Source organism: Haemaphysalis longicornis, unplaced genomic scaffold, assembly GCF_048455015.1.
Source record: "Haemaphysalis longicornis isolate Haplotype H1 unplaced genomic scaffold, Haemaphysalis longicornis Haplotype H1 scaffold_5, whole genome shotgun sequence".
NCBI lineage: Eukaryota > Metazoa > Arthropoda > Arachnida > Ixodida > Ixodidae > Haemaphysalis > Haemaphysalis longicornis.
The window spans coordinates 147,741,639-147,769,572 of NW_027526385.1; the positions used below are offsets into that span (position 1 = coordinate 147,741,639).

At 46.0% G+C, this 27,934-nt stretch overlaps 1 protein-coding gene across 1 annotated transcript in view; it reads left to right on the plus strand.

The window, feature by feature from the left end:
- The first annotated feature begins 15,143 nt into the window (after window positions 1-15,143).
- LOC144139439 (beta-hexosaminidase subunit beta-like) overlaps window positions 15,144-27,934 on the plus strand; it is a 65,500-nt gene continuing 52,709 nt past the window's right edge. The window contains exons 1-3 of the mRNA XM_077671769.1: window positions 15,144-15,277; window positions 19,069-19,402; window positions 27,522-27,634. Of these exons, the coding sequence (XP_077527895.1) occupies window positions 15,149-15,277; window positions 19,069-19,402; window positions 27,522-27,634 (576 nt within the window). The 5' untranslated portion in view covers window positions 15,144-15,148. The remainder of the gene's footprint in view (window positions 15,278-19,068; window positions 19,403-27,521; window positions 27,635-27,934) is intronic.

Here is a 27,934-nt window from a genome sequence, read left to right on the forward strand (position 1 = left end):
GTCGCCGCCTAATGCCGGAAACTACAGCGATGACGCTGGAATCGGCGAACGCCACGGCTCCACCAACCCCCCAGTGCATCATAACCAGCCCCCAGCGTGACCCTTCATTCTTCGCTGGCCTTCGTGACGATGATGCCGACGAGTGGCTGGACAACTACGACAGGGTAAGCGCATTCAACCGCTGGGACGATAACCTCAAGCGGCAAAATGTTTCGTTCTCCCTGACCAAGGTTGCCGAGACGTGGTATCTAAATAACCGGCATACCATCACCGACTGGGCCGATTTCATTGCTCAGTTCCGCCGGATTTTCGGCTCTTCTAAAGCTCGGAGCGACAGCGCGAAAAAGAAACTCGAGACCCGTGTGCAACAGGCGCATGAAACGTACACCTCATATATCGAGGACGTTCTGGCGCTGTGTCGTCACGCCGACAATTACATGCCGGAAGCTGACCGTGTACGTCACGTTCTGAAAGGAATCGGTGAGTTCGCGTTCACCACACTGGCAACGCGGAACCGCACAACCGTGTCGGACGTGATCTCCACTTGTAAGCGTCTCGACGAACTACAGTCCATCCGCCTTTGTCAAGACACGGCTCCTACCCACCATCTGGGAAATGAAGACCTGCGTGCGTTTATACGGTCTATAATTCGCGAGGAGATGCACGCCAATATTATTACAAGTAATGACACGGTAACAAGTATCCCTCTTTTTTATCGCAGTAACCACAAACTCTAAATTTGGCTTTGGAAGTATAGTAGATGTTGCTGGCTATTCTTTTACGTTGTGGCTCATAGTTTATTTTAGATTGCCAACCCAAACAGTGGCTCTGAACTCTGGAGCCTGTTCGGAGAATTCTCCCAACACAAGACTCTGATAGGAACTCGTTATTTCCTTCGGCGTGCCAGCTGGTGATTCATTCAGCACTAAAATGCGGTAGTTTAGCCGCGTAAACATTCTATGTATTTCAGGCTGGCTTAAACATTAGTGCTTCACTTTAAAAGGCACAATATTGACGGCATTGTTTTGCAAACATTTAGCAGCCACTTTATTTTGGCGAGTGTTTTGTGGTGTAGGCATTTTCGTAAAGCACCCATACGGTGCCCGAGAACAGTGTCACGGTTGAGTCACCGTAAAAGCATCATTACTTTGCTCCTTGGAGGTTTTAAACACGTCACGAAAAAGCAAGGATTTATCGATGACGCACTCGTCCCCCCTTTTTTAATATAAAACGCTTCCAAGAGCTCCCTCACTGCTGTAATCACTCCTGCCGAGAACTCGAATCTGCTCGAAGAAAGGTCTAAATGTTTCCAAAGAACTGACATACCTGCAATATTCGCAATGGGCGAGTGAATGCGCGCGTGTTAAATGAAGAACTCTACTCGCGTGCCCGGTCATTCACACATCTGCCTGTCTGGCTGATATAGGCCTCTTGGAAGAAGCTCCTGGAAGAGCTCGAGGAAGCTCTTGGAAGCTTTTTATATTATAAATAAATAGGACAAGTGCGCCTGCGATACATCTATGTTTTTGCGTGCCACCGAGTTTGAATTTTAGGAATTGTCCCTTTGATTGTGTCCATCATGCGTTTGGCGCTTTCTACATTGTGTATTCCAGCGCGCATGCTCCTAGTAATACCTGTATAAATACTGGAGGATGTTTAAAATAACTGTTAGTTGCAAGTAAGCGATTGTCCCGTCGTTCTTACGCAGTTTGCATCCACATCCGAACATTCATATGATTGAAACGTATAAAAAAATTTTGCGATTCGCTGTTGTAATTTCCTGTATAAAAAATAAATTCAAAGAATTGTCTATACCAATGCGAGCATTTTCATACTGCTTGTGTAGAATGTGAGGTGTCTACAGCCGATTTTTTTTTAGTTTCTAAATTCTGTCCGACCAACTGTCTTTCTTCGCGCTATTAGAACGATTACAGATGTTATTTCGGACAAATCTCCATTCTTGTGTAAATTAAGGCTGTTACATGGCTCTCCCTTCTCGCTAATTTTTTTCTACTTTTATTATTTTTTGGTATTTCAAAATTCTGGTCGACTAATTATCTCCATTTGCGCTATTATAGCGATTTAGGTGTTACTTTCTCCAGTCTGCATTTTTCTGAAATTGCAGGGCGGCACAGGGTTCACCATTATTGCTATTTTTGTTATTTTTTATTTTTCAAAATTTTGTCACACCAGTTATTTCCATTTACGCTGTTAAAACGAATACAAGTGTTACAATATGCATTTTAGGGAAATGCAGGGCGTTACACGGTTCCACATTGTCTCTATTGTAGTTTTATTTTTCTTATTTTTGACACTTCGAGATTTTGCCCGACCAATTATCTCCAATTACGCTTCCAGAACGGTTAGAGGTGTTCTTCCAATTCTGCATTTTTGCGGAAATTCAGGTGGTAAGACGGTTTCCGATTATCTTTGTTTTTATATTTTTTATTTTACGGTTTTTCAAAATTTTTTGCGAGCAATGATCTCCACTTACGCTATTATAACCGCTAAATATGTTACTATTGCCAAAATTTCATTTTTGCAGAAATTTAGGGCGTTACACGGTCTATGTGGTGCGGGTACTCGGCCAAAAATGCAAGGCATTAAAATCATGTAATACAGTTTTTAGACTTTTGTATGAGCATGGGTTTATAAGGGTAACAGAGTGAATCCCTAGAGAAGGCAAGCGTGGCAGGGGGCCGAAGAAGGTTAGATGGGCAGATTAGGCCAAGAAGTCTGCGGGGATAAAGTGGTCGCAGTTAGCGCAGGACCGGGATAATTAGATATCTACGGGGGAGGCCTTTCCCGTGCAGTGGGAGTAGATAGGCGGATGATGATCATGAGGGGATGCCTATATCAACAAAATCTGTTCAATATTTTGAAGGGCCTGAGCCAGTAAAGAAATTGGGAAAACAATTTTTTTATACTTTTCAGTTTGTCAGGGGTGTCGATTTTAAAGGAGTACTGACACGAAATTTTTATGTTACGTTTTTTTCGCTGCTATGCGTGCCTACCAGCCCACTAATCATAGAATGACAGATTAGACGGTCGAGCGCATCGTAAACATTCATTTACGGCGTCGTTTATTCGTGCCAGTTTCGGTTTCGACTGAAAAACGCCGAGCGGCCGCCATGACCGCATGTATAACATGACGTCACCATTCTTGCCGTATCGCTGCCTCTCTGGAAGCGCGCGCGAGCGAGCGCACGCGCGCGCCCAGACCGGCCGAGGTTTTCGCCGTCCCCACAGGCCCGGGCAGCATGACGTCAGTCCCAAAACCATGACGTGTACACACGCCCGAGCAGCGCGCGCCAACCACAGCCAGCGCGTCGGCTTCGTCACGGGAGCCCCGACGTCGGCAGTTTGGGGCACGTAGCAGATGATGTCACGTCGGCCCGCTCTGGGCTTTCTCGTGCGGGCGAAGATTAAAATGGATTTTATATATGTTTCGCTGAACGGTTGCTGTTGAAACTTGCTGGGAGATATCTCCGGATAAAAAGGAAGCGTTTTACATAGTTATCTCAGCTTCGAAATTTCGTGTCAGTACTCCTTTAGAACTTCAGCCATATCGGGCGCCCACGAAATAATAGGGATGTGTAGGTGCCGTCATAGGTAATTGGAACGAGGACTTGTGAATATCACAAAATATTTGTCTTACTCGCTGTATGACAGCCATTACCATTTTCCAGCATATTTTTATTTAGGGGGGATTCCTTTGAACGCACACCAACGTAGCCAGGCAGTTCACGGAAGAAGAAATTCCTGGAAATTAACGAAGCAGTGTTCCCTTTACTTTTGACGGCAACTGTACTTCTAAAATCTTAAGGGTCAGAACCCGCAGTTTGAGTGGTCGTTGACATCAACACCTAGGCGCTTTAGAAACGACAGGGTGTGATTTGAAAAAAAGAAACGTTTTCGCCCTTTTAGCGGCGTCGCTTGGCAAAATCCGTAAAATAGGTTTTGGATGTTTGTTTGAGTAACATATATAAGCAAAAAAGAATGGGATATATAAACCAATAAAACATATACTAAAGTACCTTAAGTAAACACTGAACGGATGAACAATCACAAATGGTTATCGTGCTGGTGACCGCTGTAGTAGTTCACTTAGCCCAAAACGTCCTTCCCGTAACTTGGTTTTACGCTTTACAATGAAAGTTGTGGTTGTTTTTGTTACGTGGCGGCAAGACGAAGGCGAGACGGATATTGGACCATGGTGCAGCGATGTATTTACAATGATGATCTATTCACAAGCGTTAGTGCCATCCATCTTCTCTTCGTCGTCTTCTGTGACGGGTTATGGCGCTATGGGGCCCTGTCCACATTGATGTTCCGTGACGTCGCCCCCCGGTCGAGGCCAAGGTGAGAGGAGAATTGCGATGAGGATGAACAATGCGATGAATATATATAAAAAAAGACCTTGCCGCCGCTGATGATGGTAATGATCGTGATGAGCACCGGTCCTGGGACAGCTATGACCACCGCCGACCCCACGAGGCAGCATCCAAAGCCCTCAGAGAAGCGTCGGTGATCTGGGCGGGGGAACGTCGTCGGCACTGCATCTGGTCGTGGCTAGTCAGTTCGTCTCGCCTCGGTGGCTCATGGGCAGGGGACACGGGCTGGGGATCGGCCACGTCCGTGGCTCACCGGGGCTGGGGCTGGCCGACGCTTTCCAACAGCCACGGTGAGACCACTTCATAAGCCGAGACGGGGCGAAGCTTGGGGCCGGGATAGGAATGAACCCAGCACCCTCCACCAAAATATTACGTGGCGGCAAGGCAAAGATGAGACGAATGTTGGACGATGGTGCAGTGATGTATTTACAATGATGATCTATGTACACGCGGCTATGATAAAGCTCACGCCAGCCACCTCCTCTTCGTCGTATTCGGTGGTGGGTTATGGCTATATGGGGCATTGTGCACATAGATGTTCCATGAGAATATTAATTCTTTATTCCTATAGTAACATGGGTGACTCTTCTCCCGCCTTTATTTGCCTCATATTTTTCTACCAGCGTACCAGTCTGCGACGCTGTGTGGAGCTAATTGGGCCACAGAGAATTTACTACGCTTGATACACTCACACGCTTCATACGCTTGCATAAAAAAATCAGCCAGAACGGCCTGAATCGAACTCGTTCTTGGTCTCCGCAGCACGAAGTCTTAGCCACTCAGCCATCGCGGTGGGTTGTGGTAGATTAGACATTTTGAGGACATGAACAAAATTGGAGGAGAAATAAGGCGCTCGATGATTTTGTACAACGGTTTGGAATACGAGGGCGCGGTGGCTAGCTCGTCCAATCGCTGTGAAAGAAGCTAGGAATTCTGCTATATAGTCGGGGACCATTGCTCTTAAGAGCCCAATAGAACTTTGGTGACACCTTGACGTAGCTTCTATAAGGGGTGCGTTTGTGACGTCGCTATTGCGGTGACACATTGAAAGATCAATAAGGACCACACGTTACAGGGTGTTTTCAATTCGGCTTCGAAGAACTTCTGTATAGACAATTTTCGCAAAGATGCTCTTGCTGTTGTTTCGGATGATAGGCTCGGATGCCTTACTGACGGTGCCATTCTGCTGCGCAGTCACGTTTATCTCGAAGTGGTTCCTCGTCGTATTTATATTTTGTTCACGGTGCGTTCAGTATTACATGCTAGCATTTCTTGTGATTGCTTCTCGTCCAATTCAACTGTAGTTGGTATGTAGCTGTGCAGCACGCTTGTATTTCTCGTGTTCCGTATTTGGGCTTTTTTGAAATTATGGCTCTCGACGGAATTAGAACTGATTCATTTCAATTCTTTCGCCCCATAGTAATGGTAGCAGCTACGTCTCTTTGAGCCTGTTTCAGCTTGCTCTTTCACAGCTGGTATTCTCACGGTTGCTCGGCATTTCTGCTGCCTCGTTCCTCATCACTGAGTGGTAAGTGTGGTTAAGAACAAGACCCGGTGGCTATTGGTACCAGCGCGTACCAGCCGTGGACTTTTACCCTTCTGCGTACAAGTTTGGTGAAGAAGTAATCGTTTAAGATTTTTGTGAACCGCATGAACTAGGCTCTGCGCTATGGCGGGAGTTTTATTGTGTGCACGCCTGGACGAGCTAGTACCATGAGGACGTACTAAAGTACAGTGCCGCTTGACTAGACATATCCTGAGCACCGCGGGCAGGTTTCCAAACTTCAGGTTAACATTTCGCCTCAAACACGAAAAACACGGACGTGTTTATCCGCTCTAACAAGGAATAACGGTTAGTGCTGCTCGTATGATGCTACATGTCAGCATTCAATGGATGAAATGCTTACACTGATGCGAGGATATGAAGCTGTTACGGTGAATTATTCACCATGAGACGCCTATTTCTATCTAACTGCCGCGTTAATATTTATTACCACATACATTTATCATGGAGCAAAAGGTTGACACCGGCATTAGAGAGAGTTTCTTCCTTAACTTCACATAAACAGCTTATGCATTTAAAATCCACGACATGGTTGTTTCGCTGAGAGAAACACCATTCCTGGCTCTAAAAACATAAAAACTGCGCAAGGGCTGCTTTTCTTATGAACTTCGAACTTGAAGATTGTATTGGCAGATTTATCTTGCATTTGAAAGGCAAGGAGGCGTGATAATGAGTATCCTTGTTTAGAAAGGTTTCCTCGCACAAAAAAGGTTCAGCGTAGTTTCGCGCCTTGCCTTCAAGATTAGGGCTAGGACGTTGTGCTGCGTCATGGCGATTGTTGAATATTCTTGGATTGCAAACGCATGCTTGTGTCACAGGTCCTTATAGGAGCACAAATAAGCATATGCTGGCACACAACAAACGATTTGTTCCAGATTACACATTCTACTATAATTCTAAATTCATATGACATATGCAGTGACGAGCAGGGGCAGCCAAAAGAGGTGCCCGTAGTCACTGCTGCTCTGTTGGTGATCCAGGACTGAACAAACAGCGCAATACACGAAGCCACATACCGCATTAAGCAGAGAAACTCAAACGAGATGGCCCAGCGCAGCGCCAGGAACGCTTGAGCCAACAAGAAAGACGTCAGGCGAGCCGGTCTGGCTGAGCAACGGACACATGTCTTAGCATTTCTTGTTAAACCAGTATTCTTTTGCTCAGGACGCTTCACATGCTGGGCTAGTTTTTAATTCACAAAAAATAGTTTCTCGGTAAAGAAACGCCCCGAGAAAAACCAGCTGCAGAAAATTAGCACATCAATTTCCATTCGTTGCGACACGTCGCCAAGAACGACCATCAGAGAAATGACACAAGAAATAAAAATGAGCAGTGTACCACCCATTGGCAGCGACAAGTACAATAGGACGTACCCCACAAATAAGAGCCTAAGGAGTGCGCCTTGTGCTTCGGAAACAAACCTTGCGCGCATGCTAGGCTGCAACTACGCATGCACACAGGCATTAAGAAGCAAGTAGGGTGCGGCAGCAAATGCTAAGGTGTATTGCGGTAGTTCTCTGCCTCTGACGTACGAGACTATTGCAAAACAGCAAAACGTACGGATCTACCTGCTCCAGTGAAGCAACATCCATTCACCACGCAGCGATACTAAATATAAGGATACACTCGCGAAAAGTAGTGCTCTCGTATTGTAAGAATTGGAAAGGTGACGCCTCAGTGTTTTTCTCGTGCCACATCTAGAACTGATGCGTGAGCTTTTTTATCCATTCAATGCTAAGAACGTGGTGTTGCTGAATAAACATGGAGGTTTGTCGACGACGCGTCCCCAGTGGCCGAAGACCAATTCTGGTAGAAACCGTGAGCGAAAGTCGTAGGTAGGCTAGCTGCTGACAGGCCTGAAAACAGAATTCAGAATTCTTCCGTAAGCATTTCTAAAGCAGGGAAGGAATTCCGGCATCACCACGTGTTCTAGAGAATGGTTGCTTCTTTCGACAGTGACGCTGTTTAGATGGGATGAGGTAGCGTTGTATTGCGACTTCCAGTAACCTCTCTTATCTATAATGTTGTGATCCTCGTGGAAGGAAAAACTCATGGCGCGGTCTTTGGGCTGCAGAACACAAGACGACCTAATGATATTGCGACCAGCTGCCTCGGTGGTGCCATTTCTAAAGAAACGAGCAAAAAAATGCAGTTTTATGGATGTCAAAAGAGGTCGCATGAATGTGTACTTGTGCAACAATGAAGACGTGTCCAATTAGCAGCAAAAGAAAAAAAGTTGCGGTGACATCCACGTTTAGTTCTCAAGATGTACGACGCCGAAGTCGTGTTTTAAGACGGCGTTGCAGCGTTTATGATTTTTGCTTTCTGAGCACTGAAGGTCAGTCGAAAGACAAGACGGTTGTAATTCGTCTTGCTGGAAAAACAGATGTCATCTACACTTGTGTGGATTAAGATGTAGGCGTGAAAGGTTGCGGCTGATTTGTCTTGATTGGTTACAGTGGGAAGACGACACTATCAGTGACTCAAAGTGCTTATTCCCTGATTTCGTTACTGGTCTGAAGGTTGTGGTTAGAGTTTAGAGAGAGATAGACGGAATTTCGTTTATGAAGTAAGAAGTAATGAGAAATTAGGCTGAGGGGGACGGGAAGTCCTCATTCCAGGATGCTGCAACTCCTTCGTTTCCCCCTTAATCAGTTATCGCTGATGGTGAGGTGACGAGCTGGTCAAAGCTGCCTTCTGTTTCTCCACAGAACTGCAATATGTAATGTTGGAGTTGTTCTCTTCTGAGCAAACCCTTTGACATGGTTTTTCACACTTAGCGCAGTTCTCACTTAACGTAAGATGTTTGCTACCAAACAGATCGCGCATATCTATTTGTAAATATATCCCTTTAATGCCGAAAGTATGAAATAGGCCGCAAAAAAATTTATTTTTTCGTGTTTTGGCTTTAAACGACACCGTGATTACATTCCAAAGTTGTATTATGTGGGATGCAACTTAATCGCCGACTTTTAGGTTTGTCGCGAATTCGCGAAAACAGGAACTTTGGCCAATATCTGGAATGCAACTTTATCACCTACTTGGTCCTTATCGCCTACTTGGGCTATCCTTTTGGTTGGGTTTTTTCGCGTTGCAAGAAGGTTGGTCTGCTGGACGATGTGATGCAGTAAGCTGTCATAAAAAAACTCTGAAATATTCAGTAGGTGCTCGCACAGTGTCTCTTTCAGGAAGAGTGGTATTCCAGGATGGTATTTCCCGCTGTTCTTGACAGTCTGTTTTTTTCTACTTCATTGTCTGTTTGGCAGAGGCAGTTGGCAAAGGCACCATGTCAGCGTTTTCATCTTCACTGCTTTGACGGAGGCTCTCCCAAGGGCGCAGCTCGTGCTTGTGCATGAGGATCGTAGTCAACATCGTCGTAATCACTGTCACTAAGTCAGCTATCGCTACTGTTATCCTCAGGTGGCAGGCGTGTGCGAAGCCCTTTTCTTCCATGCAACGATCTGACACCCATCCTCCGCAATAAAATAAAAAAACCATCATACCTGCACTCACCGCAAACTGCCTAAATGGCGGAGTGTCGCGAATTCCCGACATACCACGAAAGAAAGAAGCATGCAACAAAGAACGAGATGGCGCTACATGTCTGGAGCGCCACCACCACCTCTTTGCCACAAACACATCACCACCACCCCTGAAGGCAGCAAAGGTTTCACGAGGTGGTTGGCCAGCGTCATTCAGTATGTTGCGAATTCGCGACCACCGGCATACTTGACCCTTGAGAGCCTTTTGTGGCACGCGAAGCATCGTGTTCATACGCATAGAATGAGATCTTCTCCATGGTGTTTGCGGAGGGAAGTGTGGAGGTCGTGGTAGCGAGGAGCAGTGTGTGAATTCACGTGCTTCTTGGTGAGCAGCCTTGATCATTTCCAGACCCTCTCGTCCGGTTTTCGGTGTAGATTGAACTTTCTTCATCGTTTATTGGGGAACCTGTTCTAAGCGTTTAGGTATTCAATATGTAATGATATTTTCAATGCTATAATTAGAATAATGATGTGTGTGCTATGTGATAATTTCGTTAGTTGCATTTTGAAGAACATGGCTCCAATTTGCCCTTCTTCCGTTCCTGTGTGTGGAGGGACGCCAGTCACGAAGATTGCCAGTGTTCCACTGTGACTATTGTTGCCTCAGTACTTTCGTACATTCTGGCGTCAGTGTATACTGTGCGCGGTTTAATCGAAGGATCTTCGTCTTGGGGTGCAGCTCGAAATAGCAGAGACACAAAGAAGAAAGTGAGCAGGACAAGCGCTTTCCTGTTCGGTTCCTTCTTTGCATCCCTGTTATTTCGCGCTGTACCACAGTACGCAAGTGTACCAACTAGCCCAACGAGCCACCTTGCTTAATCTAAACAATTAGATCCTCGCTTCTTGGCTGTCTCGGTGTAGGTTTGGGTCAAATGATTTGGGTAGAAAAGAGTGCTCGGTAGAAAAGGGTGTTGCTGCAGCGGTGACCTTTCCCTCATGGTGTCAAGTTTATTTTCCCGGGGTGCCTATCTTGCACACGATAGCCCGTCCTGCTTTTTTGTTCACAGCTGCTTTCTTTGCGTGAAGGTGGTGACATCCTTGATGTCTACAAAGGTGTCATAAATACCCAGTTTTTTTGAGGATCGTTTCAGCCACCGTGAAAATTGCGAGGTTGAGGGCGGCCTTACATGCTCTACCGAAGACGACGTTTATTTGTTTTTTTTAGTGAGGGTAATTTTGGGGTACGGCAGGCCGTACGATATCAGGCTCGCAGTCAGGGACTGCATGTGTTCCGTAGTTTCCTCTTGCGCTCTTAGTTTTACCGCAATCAGGCGTTTAACAATCTCAACTACTCATTCGCTAAGCATTTTCTCCATTTCGGCGTATATAGAACGGGCCCAGCTATTCTCACGGGAGCCATGCCCAGGATTCTATGGGGAGTGCATTGTGCAATCACATCCTGAAAAGTTTTTGTGGAGTCTTTATACTTTGCCGCGTTTTGCCGTCACTCGTTTGCCCAAAGACGCGTAAAATTTGCCAAATAAATAAAAGTAATGTAATTGGGTAATTTATACGTGATTTTCTTTTTTTACTAGCAAACATTTAGTTCGTTTCTGCTAATAATGCATACCTTCGAACGGTTTTGTGTCACTGCGACAATCTTCTGCCGCCTGTTTTCATTATGTGGTCCAATGCTGTTGCTGGCATTAGTAACAACGGGAAAGCCGCTTAGTGTGAATATTTCTGTTCCGGGCACGCCTGGGCATCGCCTGCCGAACAATGTACCACCGGCAGAGCGAACAAGAAACTTTACTGCGCAGGCGCAGCGCCAGGTGAATTCGCTTATCTTTTCATTCATCTCGTCCATATAATCATTGTCCTGTTTTGATATTGCAGTTAGTGAGCGCATATTGCATATTCAGGCGAGCTTTCGCATCTTCCCGCCTCAGTCGTAGTTTCCGGTTGGCAGCGATGACGTACTTCCGCGGACGCTTGATGAGCATCCGCACGGAAAAATAAAAAAAAAGGCTAAAAACGCTATCGCTATAAAAATGGTCGCCATCTCGCCATGCGAAACTGCATGTCGAGCGAAGCTGTTGTAAACCTCTACAAATGCAGGTTGGGGAGGGTTCAAAATGTTTCTCGTTTGTATCGGCAGGCTTGTCGCTTGCGCTCGTCTTCTCTTGCGAAAATGATTGGTCCGGCCTAGCCGGACGCACGGGCTCGGCGTGTTGTGCAAGAACTGCTCTATTTAGTGCCATTAGTCCTGCCAACCCTTCAAACATAACCTGCGAACATAATCATTACCAGGAACGGGTGGTTGGGGGCTCCCATTGTTGAGATCCGCATTTTCATCCATAATTCGGTTTTCATGCTCATTTTATGTTTTTTACAAGAATACTGTGCTCTATGCTGTATGCCTGATTAGCCTGACGCGTGTGCTCGGCGTCTAGGCGAGAACTGCTAGGTCATGTCGGGGTTTTTAGATGCAACGCATCTCATGCTCGCCCCTCTGTCCTTCCTGCGTCTGTCCGGCGTTGTCCGCACAGCTGCGGCTCTCCTCTTCTCCTGTATCCGATAGCGAACACTCTCTCCTAAACAGCTGCGGGTTGGCGCAGCGCGCTCTCACTCCGTTGCTAGGCGCCAGTGGGCGGCGCTTCGCTCGGCGCTGCGCGCGCTGCGCATGTGCAATACTCTCTCTCTTCGCGCTCTCCTCTCCTTCGGACGCTGTAAATATAAAGAGGCATGCCACGCTCCGACGGTCTCAGTCGACGGTCGTCCGCGGTACGCTTGCACTCTCTCGCAGTACTCGACGATCGTCGCTAGAGCCCCTAACTGTGCACTTTACGGACCACAAAGCACTCATTCTCTTCTGCAATAAAGACGGTACCTGAGCACGTGTACTGCATGTGCATTCCATGGTGAAAATATAAAATTACGCCCACCTCCCCTTCGCGCGAGAATCCCTGCTTTAAGCGTAATCAATACGATGGAAAACGCCAATGGAATCCCCCATGAGATGCGTTGCATCACACCAGGGTTCCCGCGAGGGGAGGTGGGCGTAATGTTTTTGTCAACGTCATAAATATTTCTGACCAATAATAGGCTAACCCCTTCGCTGCAAAAATGTTACTTCGGCCAGACTATTGTTGCATGTTTGCTCATGCAACGATCAACCTGCGTCCACTTAGCTAGCACAGCACCAACACTCCATTCAAGACCTTGACGCTACCACTGACATAATTGGACTCTTCAGGAGGTAATTAACAACCTGCCATGCGATCCTCCTGGGCCCGTTTGTGCTTCCGTCCCTTCATAAACTGCAACTGGGTGTGAGCTGAAAGGAAAACTCTTCCCAATTTAAACTGAATTGTGTGCTCTTCCTTCTGTTGTGCTTTTCCTGTCGATTTGGATGTCACAAGGCCTAATACCGTTTCTCATCTTCCATCAGTTGTTTCGCAATACATTTATAGCCCATGGATTGAGGCTTTGGTGAATTGTTTTTTAATCACGGGGTCAATCTTGGGTCTGCCTTGTCATTCTCAACAAACAAGAAACGTTACGATGTAAACAAATAATGTGCACAAGGATGTGTGCTGTTACTTTGCATCGCCACATTGATCATTGTCATTTCCAAACAAATATGGGGTGTTGTGCCGCCTTCGTTGAAGTGACTCCAAAAGGAAGCGTTTTTAGCTGCCAACCAGTCAACACTATCATTGCAAAATTGCAGTATTCGAATTTTTATGCGATAGCTGTAGGAGACAGCAGATTTTGTTTGCAGATGTTACATACGGGACACGTAGAGGACATCACCAGAAGTGGCAACCAATACGTGTCCATCGGTGTATCACTAGTGGTGTACGGTTGGGTTCACTGTGGCAAATACTGTAATACCCGTGTCACACGTACACAAAAATGACATTAAGTGCTTAATGCCTTAACTTTAATGCCAATTATTCGCTGCTACACGCAAAAATCTTATGCCATTCGCTCTAATGTCATTTTGGTTTATGGAGTTCCGCACTCATTTACCTTCTCATTTACCTTCACGAACATTTTAAATCTGCGTACCCTCGAACGCGATGAGCCCCAAATGAAACCAACGAAACCAACAAAACTCTCAACATCAGGCTGTTGACCCGGAAACGCAGCTGAACTTCGAAATAAGGCGATATTTTGTGCACCCTTGGTGCCGAAGTTTTGAAGAAGACAATGTTCACAAAAACAGCAGCAAAAGGCAAAACATCGCGTCACTCGGCGTGCTAAATTCTTCGGATTTGGCTACAACTGGCAGGCGATGGCAGCTGATGAAGCCACTATTAGAAATGGCTCACACCATTTTTAATAAAACACTGTTTCTCATAACATTTTTTTTTCACAAAAAAACATTTGTAACCCTTGTAAGATGTTTTTCTCTACGTTAAAGACTTCTGAAATATGAGTGAATTTCTCTTTTTGGTCATGATCACCGTCATGCCTAACACATTTATTGCCTTTGCTGTTTCGCATGCAGCACGGTCCGACCATGTCATTTGGCATCTTAAGGCCTTTAGCACTTAATGCTATTTTATGTGTACGTATGGCACGGGTATTACATGACCAAATGCACACAGCAGCGGTGACAGACTACTAACCGCTGAAGTTCGTATGTGGCCGAGTCGGGGAACAGAAAGGCAGACAGACAGACAGAGATAAATACAGTGAAGTTTCATTATTCACCTAGCTCAAGGAACGCGATTACCTGTGAAAGAACACTAGAAGTGCTCATTGAAAGCATGGGGCGGCAAGCTTCCACACTGCTGGGAACCTCTCGAAGCTATCTTGGCAAGGGACCCAAGTTTAGTCTTCAGGATGTGGATGTACGTAACATGCACAGCTTGAGTATGTGCAATATGAGGACAACGAGTTGGGGGCTGTCGACAACTAACTTTGGCACCACCTCTTTCGAGGTCATGGCGGCTCGTATATTGGAAATTATATGAAAATTTTCCAGATGAGATTTCAAAGCCATGTTTTGCAAAGAAGTTTGCTATGCAATATGCAGCTGCCTACAAACCACATGGAGACCTTCCGGTTGCTACCAAAGCACGCAACGCTAATTTTCTCAACCTGTAGACCTTAACAGCAGGCTGCTTAAACTTATGTACTCTAATAAAACTGACCAAAAGGCGGAACTCTTGCCTTGGGAATATTACTCTATCAGGTACAACTAGAAAGTTTCCTCTTGTGACTGCAGCGATGTCTAATATTCATAAAGCCTCGGGATAACGGTTTAGTAGTAAAAAACAGAAAAGACAAATAGGTGAGCCGGAAAAACAAAATTGCTATATATTTGGTTTATATTAAAGCTGCAGACACACAAATGGCTCTATACCGTATGGTTCAGGCTCAGTTAGTCTCGAATGCAAGGAAATTACGGTTGTTGCAAAAAATCCAACCTACCTCAACCCTCATCACTAATTTCTGCGGATCATTTCCACGAAATCCCCCCATATCTGAGCTACGCTTTTGACGGGTAAGACCGAGAATTGTTAGGCCTATTAGATTCTGGGAATTTGAACCCTCTTTAGTTTTTTAGTTCTTTAATATTCTTTAGTAAAACTAAACAATATTTAAGTTGCGTGTTTGGGCTCTCGTGGTATTCCTCAGATGGGTTTCAGTGCTCGATAACGACGGAATATATGTGTGCAGGGCTGCCTGGATTCATGGGCCATCGGTACAGGTTGGTGCTTTTGGCGCTGCTGCTGTCGTGGGTGCCAGTGTGTGAACCACAGGATAAACGAAGCGCGGCCCACCGTGTGAGGAATCCTGACTATTCTTGGAGACCTGCCGTGGTAAGCGGCAACGTAAATTGACAAACCCCATTAAGTGGACTAAAGCAGGATGTCAGGAGACGTAGCGGCTGCTAGGGTGACCAGAGAGTGGATTTAATCCATTACGTACATAGTTGGCCACTCGTGTACGCCGTGCGAGAACTGCACGTGCTTGCAATATTTCTGTTGTGTTCATAGCGCTTTACAGTATTAGTCGCGAGCTCAATGCGGATTCTGTGAGTACAATTATTTACCTTTTCTCCGTGGCCTTACGGCGGTGCGGTCGCTCAGACCTATAGTGGAGTATGCATGGAAATACCATGACTGACAACTGAATAAATTGCAGTGAACAACCATAGTATCAGGAATGCGTACCTATTACTAAATATTTGTACCAGTAGCCCAGTATGTTGCGTCCGATTTAGAATTGGTCAGAATAAAATATTAGCATCGTAAACAGTGCCGTTGTATTCTGGTTGTAGGCGAGTACTTCTAATAGGTGACCTACCGACCCCCTCTGAGTCGCATCGCGTTCTATTGTAACCCAACATTTACATCAATATCGCTTCGCTTTTACTGACATCTCACAACATGTATGGCTTTATATAAAAATGTACCTTTATTCTGCTGTCCACGAGAAGAGATGGACGTAGACATCACGGTTGTACTGTTTATTGTCGTTGCAGCAGCAACACTATGAGCTTTGTGCATTGGTATACGCCGCACCTGCAGTGGCGTTTTCAGCGCCGTGTCGCGGAACATATATTTCTCTGGGTCGACCCCGAAACAACCGCGTGACGCCATAAAGACCCCCGGCTTAAAGTTGTCGTGCCCCAATTATTCAAAATAAATGAATACCCCAGATAACCGACCATCCGCCCAGATCGAATAAAGTCGAGGAACAAATAGCCGCTACAAGACTTCCGTCAAGGGTTCTCCCCATAGCTCAAACTTTTGCGTCCGCTCAGTTTCACTGGTCGTCCTCCTTCGCCTAGCGAGTGCTCATTATTTCCCATCGAAATTATCCAGTCGCTTGCACCCCGTACACTGCTGTTTCGAAGAAAAAATATGCCACCATCTCGAAGCAGCTGTGACCTTTTTTGCCGCAACATAAATAGAAATGGCTGCCAGTTTCAACAAAGCCCGCAGTTCGAATGCACTAAAATTAAGCTGACGGGAAGGTCATGTGTATGTAGCAGTTGTAGAGCCCCCTTAATAGCTCTAAACATTTCTTTACCCAGGAAGGGTGGGGTTGTATTTTTGAATGTCCATAGATACCTCCACTTCCGTAACAAGAACTGAGCAGAGTAGATCATTTACTAGGGGTGCCGCTGCGCATTACGCATATAATATTCAGAGGAAAACTTAAATTCATAAAAGATGAGAACGTTTGGGTAGCTACAACCTTCTTGGCTCGCAAAAGGCAAGAAAAGTAGCGTGTAGGGAACAATGAACGTCAGATGTGTTAGGTGTGTTTTGTAGTTTTAATATTTTGAAGAATTCCTTTCGTATCAAAACCACATACCGAAAAAGCATATACCAAACTATACTTTGAGCATCTCACTGCCGACCCACGAGCTTTTGTTGTACGTAGACGTGCCAGTAAAAGTATAAAACTTCACTTTAAAGGACAACGTAAGCGACAATAAAACATCACGCAATACGAGGAACACAGGGCTGCGCCTGTGGGAGCGGCAACCCCAATCCAAAACTCGAGTGCAGAATTTCCCCTAAGCGACACCCAGATATACGGTTCTGTACCAATTTGTAGTCGACAGTTTTTCAGCGGCATCTGCTGAGAAGGAAGTGCAAATGAATCTTGTTGCGACTTATATTTCTCCTGTCATCGAAAACGCTATAAAACGCAACCACGAATATTCGGTGTGCTTTGCGAACAATGTGGTCAATAGTTTTCTTTTGAAACGATCTGCACAATGTCTTATTCTTTTTTCCTATTTAATTGCTAATGACGGGACCATGCGACAGCTTTTTAGACTTTTTTTTTCACGCCTAATGCTTTCCGAACGTAGTCAATGAACACACTCAGTACTTAGAGTAACGGGCCAAAATGTACCTCAAATAAGAGTTATTGCTCTGTGCCCACCACGTGAGTTAAAAAAATTGCTCAAAATATTTTTCGCTTTTCTCCTGTCTTGGCGCCCTTCAAGCGCTCTAATTACGTCACGAGTGCGGTGTAGCGGCTATTGCCAGTTTTTTTTTTCAGTTGCAGATATCAACAAATTTATTAGCCGATTTAGAAGAACTTCACAAAACCACAGCAGAAACGGAAGGCGCGTATGCTCCAACAAGCAAATGACGCAGTGCCGGTACATGCTAACGATAACTAGATTTTGCAGTGCTTCCATGCGCATAAAGAAAGAGTGAAATAGTTTATCGGTAGTTCTGTGTAGTTCATTTCCTAAGAGGCAGACGTTCTCGAACCGGTGAGTATACCGTTCTGCGCGGGGCACCCATCTGGTCCCGGTGAATGCCCAGTTAAAAGAGCAAGAACACGACCAAAATCTATGCATTATAACTCTCAAGAAAACCTCAACAGGCACTTTGCTCATACCCAATAAAACTCTCATAATAATGACGCGTTTATGCAACAGATAGACTCAGGAAAGACTCTTCTTTTTCCTCTTGCCTATTATTCGAAACCTCATTGTAATTTCACCTGCAGTTCTGGCAAATTTCGCCCAGTGGAGATTCCAAAACCTGAAAAAAAAATTATTTCAGTAGTAGCCACAACTTTAAAAACGTTGCCTCCTGTCAACCTGAATGTTCCGGCTTTTAATGTCCTTTCGCGGCGCTACAATACAGATGTGGCGTTCGCGTCTGGCCCCAAATTATGGCGCCAGAAGCAAAATTCGGGACCGGCTTATTGGTTGCACAGTTTCCCTGTTCAGGGAAAAAACCAGTGAAAACACGCTGCACAAGAGGAGAGGAAGGACAGAAACAGTCACTGTACTTACAATAAAAGTGCATTGGAAGAACTCCAATCAATACTTAAAAACGACGCAGGCGCAAATGGCGACCCCCTTACCCCCTTCAAAAACCCAAGCACCGCACCGAATACGGTGAATGCGCAGAAGAGGTGGTTTATTCCATTCCCTTGTCGTGCAAAAAGGTTTACATCGGCCGAACGGGCCGGTGTCTTAACGACCTCCTGCGCGAGCACTCTAGGAGCCTCATTAATGGCACGGGAAGTCACCTGCATGGTGCAGCACGTGCGTGAGGGCAAGTGCACTCCGGATTTGAAAAATGCTTCCATTGTGGGGAGGGGTGCTCCGAAGAATGAGCGAGAACTGGTAGAGGCCTTCTCGATCAAGAAAAAAGGAGAGAAATGCGTCAGTGAGCCCTCGGTGGCATGAACTGATAAAGCGATAGCGTTTCTTAAAGCGGCCTAGGATAACAACGGTGTGAGAGAGAGTTCGGTGGCGATCTTTAGTTTTTGAAGGAGCTGAGGGGGTCACCCATCATCACTTGCGTCGTTTTTAAGTATCCCTGGGAGTTCTTCCAATAAAGTTTTGTTGTAAGTCCAGTGACTGTCTTTTGTCTTGCCTCTGCTCTTGTGTAGCATGTTTTCAGTTGTTTTTTCCCTGAACACGGCGAACCAACAAGCCCAGACTTCCACTCTACGACATTTCCCTGTTGTTTAGCTTTGCGGCCTTCCAGCTTAGCACGGCTATCACAAAACGTGAGACAAAGTTTTGGACAAGTCATTGATTTTTTTTTGGAAAAACAAGCAAAACATGTAGATATTTTTGATCTCCGTTGATGATGTTTAACGTGCTGTTTTTCATTAACAGGTGACCCCCGAACTAGGAGGGATCTGGCCCCATCCTTTACACCAGAACTGGACCTCCAAGATACTGCTCGTAAATCCAGCAACATTTAAATATGAATACCGCGGTTCCTGCAGTGCAGTAAAAAACGCCCTACGTCGCTACCATAACGCATTTCTTTTCGGGGGATGCCGGGGGAAACAACGCCCCGTAGATCCAACCAAATGGAAACCCCGTCGCCCGCCGTTCGTCTCCACAAGACAAGACGTCGCATCTATTGCAGGGAATGTCGATCAGCTGGTTATTCGCATGAGCGGCCCCTGTGAACACATGCCGCATGTTGACATGGTGGAGAAATGTGAGTACAGATATTTTTATGGGGAATATTATCCATGGATTTTCCGCTGTGTGCACTAAAACTGCGGTTCGGGTGTGTTGTTGGGACATACTTAAGGGGAAAAAAGAAATCTGGCTGGTTCGTCATAAATATTGTATATCTACTCCTTTTCTTTTGGAGATTCGGAGAAACAAAATTTGTACACGTAACACTTCAAAAACTAACTTTTTGAAATGTGGCTTGCACCACCTGTAAACACACTTGTCATGACACAGCGGGAAACAAGGGCGCCATTGGAAGGCTTTTAGATTTTTGAGCCCGTGTTTATTGTTTCAATTAAGGTAGTATACAGCGAACTCGATGATAAGCTTTGATTAAACTATGTGGTTATCTAACACCCCATAATGGCATGTTCATCGGGACTTGTTCTTCAATCATTATAGCCTTTTGAACAGTTAACCATGTACGACTTTGCAAAGGCCCGAGGTGGCCGAAATATGCATAACACAAAAAACAAGCAGGGACAGCCCAGATAAAGCTGTATTACCGGGCGACGGGAAATAAAAGCATCTCGTCTCTTCCTCGTGAACTTAGGTCATGGTCACTTACGCACGCAATGTACCTGTCTCTAGTTTTTCAGCCCTGTGCAGAGCTGGGCCCCGAGCCCTCCTTCGGCGTGACGTCCCGCAATTTTCACTCCCTAGTTCCGCCTTCTTGCGCCTTTTGCAGCTCTGCACCAAGACAGGTGGCGAGCGAAGCTTTGATCTGACGTCACCCTAGCAACGTCTTCAGCGTTGCGAATAAAGCTGTCTCCTTTCTTAACGTGGCCATGAAGACAAAATGAAACCTTGTTTAAATGTAAAAAGGTAAGCTTGAGCACCTCACGCAGTTCGGTTCCAGCCAAGAAAGACCTTCTTAAACAAAAGAATCGCAGGAAATTTTGAAAACTTTCAAATTTCGCGCTACAGGTACGTACTACGAACAGGAGTGGCGTCATATCGTCCGGATCTAAAAAGATAATTTTCAGAGCATTAAGCGATGCCATCAAAGGGTCTAGAGAACCCTGTACAATCGTCCAGTGAGGTGTCGTAGCGATGGGTTAGTGCGGTGGTCGCCAATTGCACAAACAAGTTACCGTGACGTCATTGAAAAAATGAAGGAAGCTCACACTAATGCGCAAGACTAGAAGGTAGCGAATCTGTACGCAACAGTGGCGTTTTTCCTCGTTTTCGCCTTTTTTTAAGCGTCGCCACTGCATGAGGGACCACAGCTAGATGTTCGTCTCCCTCTATTGAACACGGTTCTGCGCCGCACGTGGCCTCGTAGCCTTCCTTGGTGGCGTGCGCTTACTGCTGCTTTCCTCCGCCAGGTCCCGCGCACGGCTCCTACGCACATCTGATTTCCCCCCTCGCCTATCTTTCGCCCTTTTCGGGACGCTGCTCCGTGCCGGGAGGTTGCAGAAGGGGGTGTGGTTTTACCTCCAGAGCCCAAGGGCAAAACTGGTCACCCCGCGAAGACTGTCCGTGGTAGGGTAGTGTAGATCGCGTTACCAAAGTTGCCGGCAAGTGGCAAGGCAGTCGCCACTTCACGCATTTTTCTTGATGCCTCCATATTTTTTTCAAAGTTTGCGATAAATTGGTATCATTGTTATCGCAACAAAGCAGTTTTTTATTAAACCGGACTTTTATTTTTCATACATGGCCCCTTTCAGCGCAGCTCACTTCACGCGCTCTCTCCACCCTATCTTTCTATGCTGTTTTGTTGCTCGCTTTATTGACATACCAACGGGGATTGACACGAAAATTTGCCAGTATATTCCATCTTCTAGGTTGAGCGAAGCTGGAAGGAATCCGTGACTCATATACGTGCGCTGAGTGAACAGTGTTTTCAAGATTACTACACCGAAATATACACAAGAGTGGCATCCGTGAAACACGTTCTGGCAATCAATTTACATCAGCACGTGGGTACAGCATTTTGAGAGTGCAGTCGAGAGGGAACTCATGCTTGCGAGGTCCAGTCTTTTTATTGGCTGTGGTCTAAATGTCCCATGTGTTCGACAATTAGAACACTTCGGGAATAAAGCTGCTTAGATTGTAGCTTGGAGTGGCTAAAAGTTTAGAGGAAACGCAATATTTTTTGAGTTATCCACATAAATTCAGGAATGTCTTGCGATATTTTATTATATTTCTTCTGATGAAGTTACAAAATTTATAACGGTATAAAACAACGTTCAGGTATTTTCGCAGCGAAATGAATACCAGTGCGTGATATTTATTGCGTTACACAAGCGGGTTCACATATATTGTTTTAAGTCGAAAGCGTTACTTGCGTGGTTCTTCAGTGCGCCCTGAATTATTTCCCTGTGAGGTCAACCCTTTGCTACATTCGGCGGAACCACGTGCTACGAATGTCTCGCGCTATGAAACGCCTTCATTTTTACCACTCCCCAATTATAGAATCCTGACACCACCAAGCTTTTTTTAGCATTGGGGAATACAAATTCGCGTCGCGTCACGCTTTTCCACAAAGGCGTTATTGTGCGGGGGTTATCATAGCAGCACGAAGTAGCAACCGAAGGCTAGTAAAAATGACCGCCTGTTCCGGTTTCAGCGAATGGGCGGAATGAGAAGCGGAAGAAAATAAGTGGTGCGTAAAACAAACAATAACACGCAAAAAAGTTTTCATTGTGCCCTGAGGGCGCACCAGTACGGGGGTGCATTTGCATCACTGTTTCGGAGCTTTCAGCCAACGCATTCATATATTCTAATGGCTAATTTGAATGGCAATTCATACTTAAATGAAAGAAAATTCAAAAACGTCAGCTAAAAATAGATGACATGTAGGAGGCTTCAGGTCAGTTACAACTACCCCAAGCGCTATTGGGCGTAGGTGGAGCCCGGAACAAATTAAAGCCGTTCACCCTAATGTGAAAGTTGTCAGAAGTGCAGAGCAGTGATTCGCCATAATGGGCTGTAGCGACGTTACCCGCCCACTGCTACCCCGCAATGAAATTCAAATTTCCCGTCTTCGCAGTTCTCGGCCGCCCTATGCCTAAAACTGCGCCAGCGGGAGTTCTGTTCTTTTAAATGCAGAGCATTTCTTAGCCTCGCCTATTCCTGCGTCGGACGGCGTCCACAGCTCCGCGTCCGCAGCAGGTGTGCCTCCCCTCCTTCCCTCCTCTCTCTCAACAGCAGCTGGCGCGCGCATGCGTCGTAGTCAGCCCGTTCGCTCCGTCGCGGTCTCGGCGTAACAGGTGCGTGATAGCAGTGCGGTGGGGCGTGGAAGGGCGCGCGCTGCTTGCGCATGCACGCTCTCCCCCCCGTACTGCTCTCCTCTACTGCGCGCGCTGCAAATATAAAGCGGCTAGCGGTCGCTCCTGCTTCAGTTGCTTCAGTCACTGCGTTGCTCCTCCCCCGCACCCTTCACTTACTCCGCCCGCAGCGCACATGTGGCGGCTCTTACAAACCCGCACCTTCCCACACCGCACTCTCCTTGTGCACACTCACCCACACCAATTCACCTCCCCTCACTGCCCCTCATGTGGCGCGCTGGACACTCTCTTCCACTCGCTCTGTGAGTGTCCGCACGACCCCTTCCCCCCTTTCCCCTCCTTTCCTCACTGGGAGCAGGCTCTGGGGAGCTCTGACCTCGCAACGCAAGAAGTCGTCACGGACGGAGCCCTGGACGTCGCGGGGCCCTTTGGGCCTCCGCAACCCCCCTACCCTGAACCCAGTGTAAAATAAAGTGGCACTACTACTACTACTTCCTTCCTTGGTTGACGCTCGCTCCACCCTAACGCGACTTTACTCCCCTCTCTCTACCCCAAACCAACACCAACGCAACTACGACCCAACTACCCACCCTAACGCGACTTTACGCGGCGTTAACGGCCCCCAATGCTCTGCATTTACTCGTGTTCCCCTCTTTGGAAGGCGCGGGAATTTTTTTTGTGTGCTTTCTTCCGGCTTGCTCCCGCACGTGCCGGCGTTGCACTGCCACTTTTTCTTTTCGCTTACGTAAAATCCAAGCCCACGAGAATTACTAACTAAATGAACGCCGGTTCTCCCAGTTCAATACGTATATTTTAGGGTGTCAAACCGGAACCGAACTGAACTGAAAACCGGAACTGAACCGGTATTTTTACCGGAACTGACCCTGAACCCGAACCTTTATTTTTTGAGCATGCTGAACCCGAACCGGAACTAAACCGAAGAAAGAAATAACGGTTGCCGGTTCATTCCAAAACGGTTCCACCCTCCGTTGTGGATATTGCACAGTCAATGCAATTCACGCCTTTTTTTCTTTCACGTACAATCAACTTCGTACCCGCTCGCGCACTTTCCCGTCCAGACAACTGAACACTATCACACTCCATGTAACAACAGGAGAAATAAATGAGCACCAGTGTAGCAACGGTCTGCGGCTGCTGGAAGCGCGAGCGTAGTCCAAGCTGGCTAAACGAAATGTCATTCTCGGTAGCTTGCAGGGTATATAAAACGACTTTGCCCTTCCCTAGCTGCGACTTGATTGGAGCAATCAGGCTGCAGGAGTGCTCCACTGCGCAACAGCGAAAGCCCACACACGATGCGTGCAAACTTTTTCCATTTGGTAATTTTATTAAAAGGTCCGACATCTGCAAATTGTTAATACTTGACAACTGTGACCACATGAGCTACTCAGTGGCTAAGGCGTTTGCTGCTGATGCAGTTTTGTCTCTGTCAGTTCTGCTTTTTTTCGAAAGTGCACTTTTACTGACTGCCCAACTCGCTACATTACTTGTACTGCTACTCGTTCCGGAGGGGAGTACCGCTGTGGACGAATTAAAGAGCGTCTACCCAAAAAAGTCCCATCTCATGCTCCGCAAGTCAAATTTCCCTTTCATTTTGTAACTGCAGAATCTGTTATAAGATTCCGCAATGTAGCTCACGGAACGATGTTCGGGGGTCAGGCGGTGCGAGGACATACTGATTGTAATGCACACATCGGGTATAGCTATTAAAAAAGGAATTACAGTGGTCAGAGCAATAATGCAGGGACTGAGCGTTAACTAAAGCTTACTTTTAACAGACTTTACTTCTAAAACGACTTTGCCCTTCGAATGTGGGTAACACATTCGATGAGGTGACACCTAACGAATTACTCAGGGTGACCAAATAATCTAATTCATTTGTAGGATTTATGTACCTGTTGTAGGATTTTTCTATTTTGTTACAAATTAAAAAAAACATGCGCGCTACTGGTAGTAAGCGCTGGTATTTGAATGCGCCAGTACGCAGGCCTAAATTTAAGGCTTCAGGGTTAGCGTGATGGGCGATTCATAGGGACGATTGCGATTTCAACAAAAAAGGAAAGGGCAGAAAATATATCCCACCGTCATATCCCTTGCCGGTGGCTTTATGAATAGTCGCTAGGACAAGATAAAGTCTGGGCGACAAAGTAGGTGATAAATCGTTGCCACTTCATATGTTTTTCTAATATCTCGGAATTGTTTAATGGTTGGTTTGCAATTGCGCCCCTGCCCGTGGGAAACAGCAGAATTTTGAATTTTTGTTTGTATTTTGATTTGACTGTCGTTTTAAACCACTATATGTTATTTTTTTAATTTCAGTTATATTTCAACTAATCGAACCAGTTCGCGAACCGGTTCGCGAACCGGTTCGGTACGTGATTTTGTCAAACTGGAACTGAACCGGAACGAAATGATTTCGCCTGAACCAGAACTCTAACCGAACCGGTATTTTTTCGATTCGTCACACTGGTCTATTTTGCCTCAAATGTACCTGCAGTTTTATTTGCGCTGAACAACGGGGAGATGTATCACAAGCGCCAGTGGTTTGCGAGATTCGAACGCTTATGATTATACAAGCCACTTGGCTTTCGAAGCCTCTGGGTTCCGCCGCGACAGCAGCCGCCATGAAGGTACGCCGTGCGGGTGTATTTGGGTCCCGTGAGAGAGGTACAAGGAAAAGGCGAGCCCCTAAATTACTCTGCACATAAAAGTCTTGCGCTTTGACAGCGCTCAGCCGTACAGCACGAGGACTTGAACCCACGCGCCAGCGGCCGTCCGCTAGACACCCCAAATACGCTCGTGATTTCGCTTGCTGCGTTTATAGGCATGGGATGTTCGCGTAAGCGAATAAACATAGTTGATCAGTGAAGCCTGTACTTCTAGGCTTTAATTTTTAAGTTTATCTATTAGTTCTCCTAATGTTGGAGAAGAGGTGAGGTTGCGCTCTGGAGCGGAGATGCACACCGCTATCCCCCGAGTGGCTTGTGTAGGGGTACGCATATCAAAACGCGTTGCTGTAAGGCCAACTTTATCGCTAAGGTCTGCAGGTTTCTGTCTGATCTAGATTTCGTTAAAACAATGCACAGAGGTTGGCTAAGACGACAGTCTCGGCCGAGTTCTACATGCTTGTTGCCATAATTCGTTATTTTCAGCCCTAAATTCAAAAGTACAAGTTTCCTACCTGTTGTCAACACAGGGCGTTTACGTAATCAGTATTGTTGCTGAAAACTGCTGCGGCTGCTGCTTTATCAAAACCCTGCCTAAAGAACTTGTATTACATTGAGACGCTGGAACGACCAAATAACTTTGAGAGTTATCATCATAGCTCGTATTATAGATTACGTTCTGTCACACACTTACCTCGGAGGATATAAAAGGATCAAAAGTAATTACAGGAGCACGGTCTCCAAGTTCGACGGGTAACTTGAGAATAAAACTAGGCACAAGTTAAACCTGGATAACTTCAAAATACTAACAACAGGGCGAGAGATATTGCCACGCTTTGAAAGGAGTTTGCCCCGACAACACCGCACGCAATCAACATTACTGACTGGTACAAGCGTTCGAGTTGCACTAAATGCGTCACAAAATTACCACCACTTAAAAATGCGACGTTTTAAACAAGGCCGCCAGGGTGCTCCCGCAACGTCATATATACTTTTTACTGGGCCAGTGACCTTCGCCTACAGAATTATGTGAACTTACCATGCGGTTTGACGTACGATCGTGATAAATTGAAATATCAAAAGTGGAGCGCGTGGTTTTCAGTACGTGCCGGGCATCCTGCCGACCGGCCGCGTATTCGCAGTGCGAACAAGTTAAGAGGGTTTGTGTCCAACTTTGATATAGAAACACCATCGTTTGCAGGTTGGGGATCTAATTACGAGTGAAGGTAATACATCCCGTTAGTATTGTTTTGTTCGGTCTCCGGAACAGTAAGCGGGAGCTACACAGATGTTTCGGAGAAGCCCCCACCATAAAACTTTTGCTCTCTTTCTAAACTGAACCAAATAATTGTGGTACGGTGTCGGATGACAAAATCCTAAGCAGTGGGACAAATTGAACCGCGAGGTATAGACAGGATATGAACGTCATGGCACACGAAAGACCCCTACATGCGTTTTAAGGGAAGAAACCGTAAGTGCTACATTTTGTCTAAACCGCCATTATGTTTGTCCGGGGTAGAAAATGACCCGGTTTCAGAGAATAAATAACAGCAAAGTGGATTGCGTATGACATTTATCTTGAGTGACCAGAAATTTGGTTAGTGCTACACCACTGCGCCAACTCAGCATGTTGCCAGCGTGCACGTCACTGATGTAATGGACGCTGTAGGGCCGGTGCACCCCCGCTGTAGAGAACCATGGTTCTGCAGAAGCTGCGCTATGAAGAGCTGACAGTTTGCCTGTGAAAGTGGTGCGAAAGACGATAGAACAAAAAAGGAAACAAAAGGCCAGAAACGCAGCGTAGGAGTAAAAATCTTTTTTATATGATTGTCGCAAAGGGAAGCCAACACCTTTGCCTTCGGAGCCCGTAAGAAGGCTTAAGTGCCCCAGCAATATTTCAGAAGCCGAGCAGCGAAGAGCAAACCCTAAAGAAATTATTTAAAAGTGTCTTGTTTCCTGATATGAACTGGTGCCCAGATGTCCACCGGCTCTGAGCAAATATCTGGGGAAATGCAGGAATGCTGCAGAAGGCCATTTTTATGGTAAATGTTGCGTTGAAGTCAGCATGCGGGTACTAAAGGTTTCTGGCAGCTTCTGTGTGGTTTACATTGATGATTACAGGGGCTCGTACGCACTTTTTTACAACTACAAACTGAAGCATTGCAATTTCATTCTCTTTTAGATAAGCTTATTCTGAAGAAGTCAGAAGCATTGTTGTGGGCGCCGTCCGTCTGGGGAGTTTTGAGGGGACTGGAATCCTTCAGCCAGCTTCTGTACCCGTTCGATGCCATTATGGTTTGTATAAACGCACCACATCTCTTTCAAACTAAGGACCCGAAGGGAAGGCATGACTCAGTAATTGAGTCTGCCACAAAATTGTCTAACAGGGATGTAATCAATAAATCCACAATTCATTCCGCAGTGACCAAACTAACAGGCATTTAGATTTTACAATTACAATATATCAGCAAGCGCAAATGGAGATCCTGGCCTACAGAAGAAATTTTTTATTTTTTTTCTAATTAGCTTCAATACAAACAACCGTTATTTTTCTACTTTTTCAACAAATGACTAATTTAAGAGGAAGAAAGGAGT